Source organism: Sceloporus undulatus, chromosome 1 (genome assembly GCF_019175285.1).
Source record: "Sceloporus undulatus isolate JIND9_A2432 ecotype Alabama chromosome 1, SceUnd_v1.1, whole genome shotgun sequence".
Lineage (NCBI taxonomy): Eukaryota > Metazoa > Chordata > Lepidosauria > Squamata > Phrynosomatidae > Sceloporus > Sceloporus undulatus.
In genome coordinates, this window is record NC_056522.1 from 105,624,328 (window position 1) to 105,637,405 (window position 13,078).

Consider the following 13,078-nt stretch of genomic DNA (forward strand, 5'->3'; position numbering starts at 1 on the left):
CTGATTTGATTCGTAACTTCAAGTACATCATCCAGCGTTTTGTAATTCAATGACTCACAACTTTACCCATTAATAGTGCTGATTTGAAATGACAGCAAAGGTGTGTCTGTAATAAGCTGTCAATTTCATACGTATATAATTTGATTTGATATTAGAGTCATCTGGTTGAGGCAATATGGTATGTGAAGTCTCCTTCAATCTGGTGTGAAGTCTAAGAACAAATGCAGGCTACTCAGTTGTTGTTTTTTACAGGACAGTCTGTTTTGTTGCCTTTAATAATTCACTTGCAACAAAATTCCTGTTAGATACACCTGTCCACATTCAGCAGGGCATGGGGCAAAAATAAATCAGTAGTGGCTAATGGCTTCTCTATGTCACTGTGGCAATGAACTTTAAATAAGCTATCCTGTCTACAGAATCTATTTTAGAGACAGGTATTTTAGGGTTTAAACTAAAACCTGGCCAAGAAAGGTACAGATACATGATAAAGTACATGTCTCCAGGTGCTATAAGTGGGAATAAAATGAATGAGTTATGAGGTGAGATGTGTGTGTTCATGTTTGTGAGAGGGAATTGTTGGAGTAAGATTCTATAAGACCAGAGTTTGAATCTCTGCTCAGCCATGGAACTTGGTGACCTCAGTGACCTTGGGTAAGTCACACTCTCTTAGCTTTAGTGGACAGCAATGGCAAACATCTCTGAATAAATTTTGCTAAGAAAACCTTGTGGTAGAGTGGCCATGAATCAGAGCTGACTTAAAGGCACATAACATCAACAAATATATTTAAATCCCTGAAAAAGGGAAATTAATGTGAGGGATAAAAATTATGCTAAGATAATTCTCATCATGGTCTCAGATTACTAACTGAAAGGACTTTGAAAAATAACAAATACATTCAGTAATGGTAAAAATGGTATGATAGGTTCCTCCCACAGCAGTTCCAATATGCAGGCAGTCACGTGGTGTGAGTGGGCACGAATATGCTCCCCTCCCTATTTTAATCCCCACAAAATTTATTTTCCTTTTTTACACAATAATTTGCAATGACTGTGCAACTGAAAATTTAAAATAAATAAATAAATAAATAAATTTTTAAAAAGTAAAAATATTAAAAATTATTTGGGGGGGAGGAATTAAAAAACTATTTTAAAAAAACAGACTGAAGGGCATGCTGGGGAGTGCATAGGTCAGGAAGGAAGAGTTATGAAGGCTAGCATGAAGAAGGCAGAGTTTAGGATTATAGCATGGTATAGGACTATACCATGGAGCTTTTGAAGAGATTTGCAAAAATGACTGTCCCTGAACCAGTATGTTTGCATTTCCTACACTAATGCAATTGAAGCGTCTTAGCAGCCTCAATAAAATAAAATGGTGTGATAAAATTGCTGGAATGGAAATTGATTTATTTGGCATTGTTACTACTTGATGTACACAATATACTTAACACTGTAAAGGTACAGCTGTTTTGCTACAATGCATCACTGTTGACTTTTCCTCTCTGCAGTTGCTTGAAGAACTTAAAGAAATAAGGTTCATTGACAATGAAAGGGAGGTCTATTTTGACTCTCATGGAGACATTAACACAGGCTATGATGTTCTGCTCTGGAAGGAAATCGATGGACGGATGGTGATTACCAACATGGCAGAGTATGATCTAGAGAAGGATGACTTTATCTTTGCAGACAAAGAAGATGAAATTGAGTTCATGGATTTAAAGGTATTTGGAAGCACATTAAAATTATATTATCACAGGAAGTTTATAGGCTCTCAGTTTCAATATCCAGTATCATATACAGCCAGAAGTACAGAAAGCACATGGTAGGGAATGGGAGGAGAGAGTCTACCTGCAGGATTTCATTTGATATATGGGTTGTAATGAGCCCATAATTTTGAATAGGCAGAAACCAATGAAGGATGCACATGGTTGCTTTCAGACTTGCAGATTATGGACACTGAATGTACACTCAAGATCCACAAAATGGGTGTGTCTTGTATGCTTGAATTCCACTAGACATTAAGGTGAATGTATATTCTTAAGGGTTAACCTGATATCCCTCGAGCAACAGGATTTGCTCAAAGATGTGTACTTCAATAATCAGACTTTCAAATTAAACCTAAGTTCAACATCCAATAACATAAGGTGTGTTAAATATACCACTAAAGGGAGTACTTCTAAAAATGTAATGAGTACACAATGCCATTTTAACCTTAGACTAGATACTTGGATAACAATTTTAAAATAGTCGCAAGTCAGTTGAGAAATGTTCTCGCCACCCTGCACCCTGGTATGTGAACCCTCTAGGAAACCAACTGAAGAATGGTATATAATATTATTTAAAAATTAAAATATATAAAAATATTTTTCTCATTCTTACTTTTAGTTAAGCCTAATGCATCCTGCTAGTCAGGCTTGCTACAGCATAATGAAAGCACAGTGGGATGAATGCATGTTTATTCATGTATTTATTTTTTTGAAAATATTTTTATTACCTTTCAACATGACACTACTACAAAGCTGTAGATAAGACAAAAATAATGTAATTACTGTAACTGAAAGAGAAGCTTAAGCTATAAAATAAAAGCAACATCCATCCATCACTTCATTTACATACCACATTTTTCCCAGGCTGGGACTCAAGGTTTCTTACAAAAGACAGAAAATTACAATAAAAATACATACAGTTTAAAAAAATCAAAAACTGTGATTAAAATAGTATTAAAATAACAACAGAATTAAAACCACTTAATATAGTACTTTAAAACAAAAAATTTAAACAGTAAAGCACCATAAAAAGGCCTCCTCTTGTTAACTATCAGTGTCCAAAGGCTTGTTTGAATAGAAAGGTCTTCACCTGTCACCAGAAAAACAACAAAGAAGGATACATCCTAACCTTTCTAGGGAGGAGGTTCTAAAATCTGGGAACAACCACAGAGAACTCCCACATTCCCAGCAAATGTGACTGTGAAAGTTGTGGTGCAGAGAAAAGTGCCTCCCCTGAATTTCTTAGAGCTCAGGCAGGCTCATATGGGAAGATATATTCCTTCAAATAGCTTGGAAACTCCAGTTTACAAAACTGTGTGCTCTCATACTGATGACATTCTACTGCATGATTTCTTTCATAGTCAAGCTACATATTAAGGGAAATGTATTTTCCCTCTGATGAACTGGCTTCCCCTACAACAAGATTTCATCAGACCTGCGTGACTTGGCAATCAGATTTGCATGTTTATCTTTTAATGACTAATCAGAAAGGCCATGCTAAAAGTATAACCAAAATACATTGAAAGTGTAGCAAACATGTCTTTTACTACTTCAGGGAAGACCCTCAAGTAAAAATACCTAGTTTGTTCCTCAGTGGCTTAATGTAGATGTGATAAACCAATGCAGACAAGACTGAATACTCTAATGTATTCCAAAGACCAACATACATGGTGCAAAATTGGATCCTCCAGAGTTGTTTGATATATCCCTCTAGATATGGGCAATATCCTGCCTAGTAGTCATATACCAGCTAGGTGGCCCACAATACCTTGTTACCCAGGACACTATGATGAATAATTTCAGTCTACTGGGAGATTCAAGAGAACTAAGAAGGTGGTACTCTTCCACCTGGGCGAGCAAGGCTGTTTCTCTTCCAAAACTAGGCCCAAAATCAGACTAAAATAAATTCATAGAATTTAGTATGATCAAAATTGCATATCATAACTAATGTTTCCTCTTTTGAAATGCCTTCGACTCTCTGTCAGAAAAGCTATGATCCAGAGTACTTAGATCTCTAGACTAAGTAGATCAAGATAACTTAGATCCAGATAAAACTGGCTGTCTAACAGACTGGCCAGGAAATCTGGCTTCCAGCTGGCTTGAGGGTACAGTGTTTGGATGCCGCATCCCCCCCCCCCATGCCCGGAAGTCATGTTGGGTGATTACATTGGGCCAGCTTCAGGCCACTGTGGGAGTGTGACGTTTAGATGCTGCACACCACCAGAGCATGTGGAAGCCAGCTCGGGGCTGCGTCGGGGCTGCCTAAGGTGGCTTTTTACCAGCCCAAATAAGAACAGAACTTTTCTGCTCCTATTTGGGCTGGCTCCGGGACAGATTGGGCTGTGGCATGTGGTTGCTCTGGCACCAGAGCGAGTGGCACTAGGGTGGCCCCAATCTGCCCTTTTGGGGTGGTCTGTTTTGCCCCTTAGTTAGCATTCATTTCAATTGAACCAGTGAGACTTGAGTTATGACTAACTTGTCACACTTATTTCAATTGGACTGAAGTTCACGTAACTTATTTTGAATCTAGCCCTATGGTTTGTCTCCAACATCAAGCCCACAGAACCTTGCCTATTGACCTATGGCAATGCTGTAAATTTGACAGGGTTTTCCTAAGCAAGAAATACTCAAGAGGTGGTTTTGCCAGTTCCTTCTACTGAAGTATAGCCTTCTGCACCTGGTATTCATTGGTGGTCTCCCATCCAAGTAGTTCCCACGATCAGATATGTTCTTGGGCCTTTAGGGTATTTAGGCCCTATATAAGATGTTTACAAGCAGCATACATTTTAAAAAGAATACTGCTCATATTAGATAAGATTAAATGCATCACAGTGGCACCATTTCCCCCCAAGACTGAAATGTTCCAGTGGTGTTGCTGGAAGGGACAATAATTCAATGGTGCAGCTCTTGATCAAAGGAGAAAGCCCAGCTGTTGAACATCTATCCCAAACAGGTTTACTAGTGCCTAAATCATGCTGTTTTCAGAGTCAGATATTTTAGTTTTAAAAAATATATTGTAGGACTTGTTAGATCGTGTTGCTATTTGTTTGTTTGATAGAGTTTTCACTTGCATTTAATTTTATGTTTTCATATTTTATGGTTTGATATTATCTTTCTGTAGATCACAAAGATAACTTACTATTAATGAACAGCAAGATATGCTATAAATAAGAATAACTGATATTCAAAGACAGTTCTGGTTTGGGCAGATGAACAGTTTGACCAGGTATAAGGTCAGTTTTACTGTTTGTACAAAAAATAGGGACAGATTATAGGATAAAATTGTTGGTTGCTTTTAAAATGAAAAATGCAGTTAGCAGTCAATTCAGGTTGGGACTTCAGAGTTGTTTTTCATATCTTCTTTGTCTTTTTGATGTTGCAGAATGTTCAATCCAAATGCTCCAGAAAATGCAGACCAGGACAGGTGAAAAAAGTTTCTGCAAGCCCACATACCTGCTGCTATGAGTGTATCAGCTGCCCTGAAAACTACTATACTAACCAGTCAGGTGCGCAAATTGGATTTTAAAATGAATTAAGGTTTTAGAAGAATGGAGTGAGTGTGTGGTTATTTACTGAAAGGAAAAGGGAGGATGTAACATGAAAGTGACATTTCTGCAAACCATATTTATACGATTATTCTAGGCTTTATTGGAACTGTGGTGGCTGGAGAAAGCAACTTCTGTTCACATGTTCACTTCACTTAAGACAAATTTCTTAAAGACAGTATTCCTACAAGAAAAAGAGGCATATTACTCTCATTAAAATGACCGAATTAGGCTGACTATTTCCATAATTTAAACCAGGGGTAGGCAACCTGCGGCCCGCGGGCCGGATGCGGCCCGGCAAGGCCTTGGGACCGGCCCCCGCCTGGTCTTGCCGCCGATTGCCGCCGGAGCCTTTGGCTTCTCGTGTGAGGGCGTGGGGCCTTTGGCCTATCAGGAGGAGGCGGGCAAGGGGGGGCAAGCAGCGGGCAAGGGGGGGAATTGTCTATAGAAGCCTCCAAAACATGCATTTATATTAACATTTTTTTAAAAAATCAGCAATTTTTTTGCGTGTCCTCCATTTTTTATAAAAAGTATCCTCCATTTGAAAATTTTGTCCTACATTTGTCCCAGTTTATTTATTTAATTAATTTTTATAAAAATTATTTAATTATTTAATTTTTGGCTTCGGCCCCCCAGTTGTCTGAGGGACAGCAACCCGGCCCCCGGCTCAAAAAGCTTGCCTACCCCTGATTTAAACCAAGTGGACACAATGACATTAATCCATTTTAACTGGGCTGAAGGTTAACCTATAAGGCTTAAATCAGTGGGGCTTACATCTGAGTATATGTAAGACTACACCATCAGTGTCCCAGCTATGTATGGGCTTCGTTTTGTGACAGAATCCTGGGCAGGAATATTTCTATTTTTAATTTAACCCTCATGCATCAAGACTAAAAAAAACCCTAATCCTGGTGGTGCAGTGGTAAAATGCCTGTACTGCAGCTGCTCATAAACCACAAGGTTGTGAGTTCAGTACCAGCCATGGGCTTAAGGTCAACTCAGCCTGGTATCCTTCCGAGATCATTAAATGAGTACCCAGCTTGTTGGGGGCAATTAGCTTCCAAATTGTAAAAAGCTTAGGGAGTACTTAAGTGCACTAATAAGCAGTATAAAAATAGTTATATGCTATTGCTATCTTCTGACCTTGATGAGAATTCCAGTGCATGAAAGTTTAGGCTGAGAAATGTCTATTTCTCCCAACTGTAGTCAACCTACTGAGAATCAGAGCGAGTGACTTTGGTTTTTCCTGCATCCATTTCCCCCAAAATAATGATATGTGGAAAGATATATATCTCCCAATATGTTGCAATTGGCTGGGACAAAAACTTACCCTCGTGACTGGAAACCTACAGTGGTTGAGACAAGTTTTGTCCTGGCTGTTGTTTTGTTTTTTAAAGCAGCATGGCACATGGCTGAACCATGAGAAAATTGAACAGAGCAAGTGACAACTGTGCAGAATGCCTGTGCGAACCTTACAACAAAATATGATCTTGGGGGAATAAAATCTCCTGTCCTTGTGCATGAAGGATACATTTCTTTCTTTTAAAACATTCATTTCTATCTTATCAGTATGAATGCAATACCACTACTGACATAACTTTGTTGCCTTGTAACAAATCCAGTTGTTATTTAGCTTTCTAACCTCCACCATCTCTAGGGGTCAGACGCAAAGCATTAGGGACTTATTATCTGGAACCTCTCTTATACAATGATAATGGGAGTGATACAGGCAGGTGAACTATGCCTACTTCTAATTACAGTATTAACAGCAGTATAGCAATTACAGCACTTACAGGCTTTCAACATGCATCACATGCATTAGGTAGATCAGGGCTGAGGAAATGTCAGAGGCAAGGGAGATACATTAGCCCTCCTCCCTCCAGAAGAACTTGGAGGTCCACACACACACTATTGCCCCATGTAAGTGACTCCCAAACACCTTCTGGCATGGGGAAAATTTTGACAAGTTTTTCCTCAGGTCATCTTAAGCCCAGAAATTACTTCCTGTTCATTTTTTATAACAACACCTCCTGAAGGGCCACATGTGTGGCATATGGGTCACACTTTGCCCACAATGACATACATCAATCATGGCTAGTGATTTCCATGTCAGTGGAGTGATGAGTTTACTCTTGGTTTTAATAAAGCTCAGAGCATATTCACCTCTCCATTAATATGGAAGCCACTAGCCACCACTGATCTAGAGTGAAACCTTGCATCATATCTGTATGTTAGGTTGCTGTTACTGTGCCCCATATTGCCTTTGTGTGTGGGTATGTAGAGAAAGAGGCCTGCCTGTGATCATTTGGGAGTTCAAGGCTTAAGAACTAAACCAGGGACTTCTTGAGTTGTAGCATGGCCTCCAAGAGTATAATCACTTAATTTGTGTCTACTCAAAAATAAGCTATACTTAGGGTTGCCATAAGTCAGGACCTCCAAACCGGGACAAATGTAGGACAAATGTAGGGCAACATTTTCAAATGTAGGACACATTTTTTTAAAATGGAGGACATGCAAAAAATTGAGGGTTTTTAAAAAATGTTAATATAAATGCATGTTTTTAGGCATGATCAAAATGGAGGACATTTTGGCATTTTTCCTAAACAGATGGCAGAAATGTACTTGCCCTCGGGTTCAACTGTACTTCTCAGAAGTGTGTACTTGGTCAAGGGACTGTGGTTTTTCTTCACTGCGCATGAGTTTGTAAAAATCACAGCAAGTTACATTGGCCGTACCTCAGAGGCTTGTTGATATCAATATCACCATCATCATCATCATCATCACTATAATTGTCCAAGAAAGGCAGACTTGTTAGCATTCAAAGTGCCATAAATACACAGAAAATGGACTTGCATATATTTAATAATAAAAAATAATGGGAAAAAATTAAAAAAACAAGGCAGGGGTGTATATATTTAATAATAAAAATTAATGTAATAAAATAAAAAACAAGCAATAATAAAAATTAAAGAAACAAAATAAAAACAAGCAATAATAAAAATTAATGAAATAAAATAAAATAAAAAAGCAATAATAAAAATAAATGAAATAAAATAAAATAAAAAGTAATAATAAAAATTAATAAAATAAAAAAAACAAAAATAAGTATTTTATATTTTTAAAAATTAATTTAAAAAAAAACCCCAAGGCAGACCTGAAATGGCCACTGACTCACCTTTCCACCACCTCCTCCTCTTCATCCTCCTCCTTGGCGCAAGGGCTCCTTGGGAAGCCCCGCGTGAGGGCGTGCATGTGGAGGATGTGCGTGCACACGCACGCTGCCGCTGGCCCATGCTGTGGCTGGGGTGGCGCGCACAAGGGAAGAGGAGCCCGTCCCCTTGGGCCAGCTGGCCAATGGCCGGCTGGCCCAAGGAGACAAGCTCCTCCATCATAGCTCCGCGTGTGAGCGGGAAAGCCCCGATGCGGGTGGCGTGGCGGCGGCAGCGGCAGCGCTGGCGAGGAGGAGAAAGGCGGTGCTGCCCAAGAAGAGGAGGAGGAGGTGGGTTGGCAGCCAGCCACATTAGCGGCCGCAGCAATGGCCGCATGAGCGGGGCTGGCCTGGAGGCGGGACAAAGGCTGGGGTTGGGGGGAACCAGACCGGGTCAGGCAGGGGGGCCCCAAAAGCGGAACTGTCCTGGGGGCCGCCGGGATATGGCATCCCTAGCTATACTGAGTTTAGTGAGACTAAGTCCTGGGTAAGTGTGCATAATAGTACAGCCATGGTGCTCAACCAGATCTTTAGGGTCATATGCAGACCAGTCGTAACACATTAATGGCAGTGGGGGTGAGAAGGACTCTGGAGATCCACCTACAGAATGAGCAGCACATCCATTGAACTGCCATTTCACTGTGCCATTTCAAAATGAGGGAAGAGCTGTTTCATCTCCCATCTTCACCTGAGCATGGGAGCTGGGAGAGGACTGATAAGAATCAAACACATGTAGTATGGTGGGAAACAAAAGCACTTGGGTATCACATCCATGTCCACTTCCTTTCACACATACAAACATACATCCATAAAAAATAGGGACAGATTACATGATAAAATACATACATCCAAAAAGACCTGATCAGGAATATTGCTAGCAGAAAGATCTATACCACAGCCATGTAAGGGACATCTTGCTGGCATACCCCCATCTGCACTAGCAGAACAGCACATACCCATCCTCCTCAGCTGAGTTTAGGATGGCTGGCCCCCTAGTTATTAAAGTAAGCATTTTCCCTTGCTATAAGGCTTTGCCATCTGCAGTATATGAGTGCAAAAAGAAATGGACTGCAGGAACAGCAACAATTCTGCTGTATTCCAGAGGGTTTTTGTCTGAACGATAGCTGTAATTATAACTGAATGAAGAATATTTAGTGTAAATCTTCTGTAGTTTTATTAATATTCATCCTCCTCCTCCTCCTCCTCTCATCATCATCATCATCTGCTAATGTAATTATTAGCGATGATGATGAGGAGGAGGAGGAGGAGGAGGAGAACAGGAGAAATCCCAGCAGACTGGAGGAGGGCAAACATTGTCCCCATCTCAAAAGGGGAAAAAAGAGGATCCCAACATTATCGTCCAGTTATCTGACATCATACCAGAAAGATTCGGGAGCAGATCATTAAACAGAGAGTCTGTGAACGCTAGAAGGCATTCATAATCACAAAAGTCAACATGGGTTCAGAGAAACATGTCATGCCAGACAATCTAATCTCTTCTTTGATAAAATTACCAGCTTGGTAGATGAAGGGAATGCTGTGGATATAGTATATCTTGATTCAGTAAGGCCTTTGACAAGGTTTCCCATGACATTCTTGCAAACAAGCTTGTAAAATGTGGGCTAGACAAAGTAACTGTTAAATGGATCTGAATTGGTGACTGGCCGAACCCAAAGGTGCTCAACAATGGCTCCTTTTCATCCTGGAGAGAAATGACCAGTGGGTCCCACAGGGCTCTGTCCTGGGCCCAGTGCATTCAACATCTTTATCAATGACCTGGATGACAGAATTGGAGCACACTTATCAAATTTGCAGATGACACCAAATTAGGAGGAATAGTTAATACTCCAGAGGACAGGATCAACATCAAAATGATCTGAATAGACTAGAAAGCTGGGCCAAAGCTAACAAAATGAAATTCAACACGAGAAATGTAAGGTACTGCACTTAGGGCGGAAAAATGAAATGCACAGATATAGGATGGGAGACACATGCTGAATGAAAGTACATGTGAAAGGGATCTAGGAGTCCAAGTAGACGATAAATTGAACATGAGTCAACAGTGCGATGCAGCAGCTAAAAAGGCCAATGCAATTTTAGGCTGCATCAATAAAAGTATAGTGTCTAGATCAAGAGAAGTAATAGTGCCATTGTATTCTGCTCTGGTCAGGCCCCACCTGGAATACTGGTCCAGTTCTGGGCACCAAATTCAAAAAGGACATTGAGAAACTGGAGCATGTCCAAAGGAGGGCAACTAAAATGGTGAAAGGTCTGGAAACCTTGCCCTATGAGGAGCGACTCAGAGAGCTGGGGATGTTTAGCCTGGAGAAGAGAAGGTTAAGAGGCGATATGATAGCCTGTTTAAATATGTGAAAGGATGTCAATTGAGGAGGGAGCAAGCTTGTTTTCTGCGGCTCCAGAGAGCAGAACCCGGAACAATGGATGCAAACTACAGAAAGAGATTCCACCTCAACATTAGGAAGAACTTCCTGACAGTAAGGACTGTTTGACAGTGGAACACACTTCCTCGGAGTGTGTAGAGTCTCCTTCCTTAGAGGTCTTCAAACAGAGGCTGGATGGCCATCTGTTGGGGATGCTTTGATTTGGATTTCCTGCATGGCAGTGTGGTTGGACTGGATGGCCCTTGTGGTCTCTTCCAACTTTATGATTCTATGATCTATGATTCTATTATATATTAATATTATATTGCTATATATACTAATATGATTTTTCTTACTGTATATACTAATTGCAACATGTGTGTGTGTGATTGTGTTAGATAATGATGATATGATAGACCCAGGATTCCTTGGGGCTAAGCACTTTTCTGAGAAAAAAATGAATTTATTCTCATACATTCTTCAATAACATCTATTGATAGTTATTAAGAACTCTGTCTCTCTCTCCATGTAGATATGGATTACTGCATTTTATGCAACAACAGAACCCACTGGGCTCCTGTAAACAGCTCAACATGCTACAGGAAGATGGTTCAGTACCTCAACTGGAATGACTGGTTTGCTATTTTGTTAATGGTTCTCTCTGTTCTTGGGATAGTATTGATTTGTGCCATTATCATAATATTTACTAGAAATGTGGACACTCCAGTTGTAAAGGCATCAGGTGGCTTAACAGTATGCTATGTTATCCTTCTCTGTCACTTCCTCGCTTTTGTTAGCACGGGCTTTTTCATTGGCAAGCCCAAAGCCTACACATGTAAAACTCGTCAAGCTCTCTTTGGCATCAGCTTTGCCCTCTGCATTTCATGCATTTTGATTAAGTCTCTGAAAATTTTACTGGCCTTCAGTTTTGACCCCATGTTGCAAAAGTTGCTAAAAGGCCTCTACAAACCTGTTCCCATTGTGTCCTTTTGCACTGGGATCCAGGTCTTGATTTGTGTTGTTTGGATCACAGTTCGAAGCCCTTTTGTGGAAGAGAATTTCTCCATCAGGAGGGTTATCATCCTAGAATGCAATGAAGGTTCAGTTGTGGCTCTGGGGATCATGCTAGGGTATATTGCTCTTTTGGCCTTCATCTGCTTCATCTGTGCCTTTAAAGGCAGGAAGCTACCTGAGAACTACAACGAAGCAAAATTCATCACATTTGGCATGCTCATCTACTTCATTGCCTGGATTATATTTATTCCAGTCTACATGACTACCTTTGGCAAATACTTGCCAGCTGTTGAAATCATTGTCATTTTGATTTCTAACTATGGGATCCTCTGCTGTACATTCTTTCCCAAGTGCTACATCATACTGTATAAGCAAGAAGCGAATACAAAATCAGCCTTCCTGAAAATGCTTTATAGCTATTCATCCAAAAGTGCAGGAAGCCTTAGTGTCAACCAAAGTTCTTTGGACTCAAAGAGTGAGACACCTCCAATGCCTACCACACAGGCTTGTTTTAAAGCTAAGAGTGAAAAAAACTGGGTAAATGGTAGCTGCCACTTCCAAGCATCTGGGTACAGGGAGATAAGAGGGGAAGTACCAGCCATGAATATAGGAGGGCCAACAATATCCAGGAGAAGACTTTCTAGCATATGATATACTTTCAGGATGAGAGATCTGTTGGACCACAGTATACTATCTATGCTAGATATTCTTTCCTTCAATCTGTCCCTAAACATTGTGGTCAGCACACAAAGATGTAGGTCTGGAGAAAGTATAATGCTGCTTCCCAGTAAAAAGTGGTTTGGAAACAGAGCCAGCCTGAAATTTGGATGGTTCTTTTCCTCCTCTTTCTCTTCTTTTCTCTTCCTCCTTCTCCCTAGAATAAATTTCCTTTCCTTCTGTTTGGTCTAATCTGAACTGCAGAATTAATACAGTTTGACACCACTTTAATTACCATGGTTCAGTGCTATGAAATTCTGGGATTTGTAGTTCTGTGAAATATTTAACTTTCTCTGTCAGAGAGCTCTGGTGCCACAACAAACTACAAATCCCTTGATAGAACCATGACAGTTAAAGTGGTGTCAAACTACATTATTTCTACGGTGCAGATTAGGGCTTTGTCTGCATTAATAGTGGTTTAATATTACATGTGTACTATAACTCATAATG

The 13,078-nt window shown here is 40.1% G+C and overlaps 1 protein-coding gene across 1 annotated transcript in view; it reads left to right on the forward strand.

Moving 5' to 3' along the window:
• Nucleotides 1–12,562, forward strand: part of GPRC6A (G protein-coupled receptor class C group 6 member A) — a 38,079-nt gene extending 25,517 nt beyond the window's left edge. The window contains exons 4-6 of the mRNA XM_042446309.1: nt 1,506–1,718; nt 5,146–5,269; nt 11,430–12,562. Coding sequence (XP_042302243.1) covers nt 1,506–1,718; nt 5,146–5,269; nt 11,430–12,562 — 1,470 coding nt within the window. The remainder of the gene's footprint in view (nt 1–1,505; nt 1,719–5,145; nt 5,270–11,429) is intronic.
• The last annotated feature ends 516 nt before the right edge of the window (nt 12,563–13,078 follow it).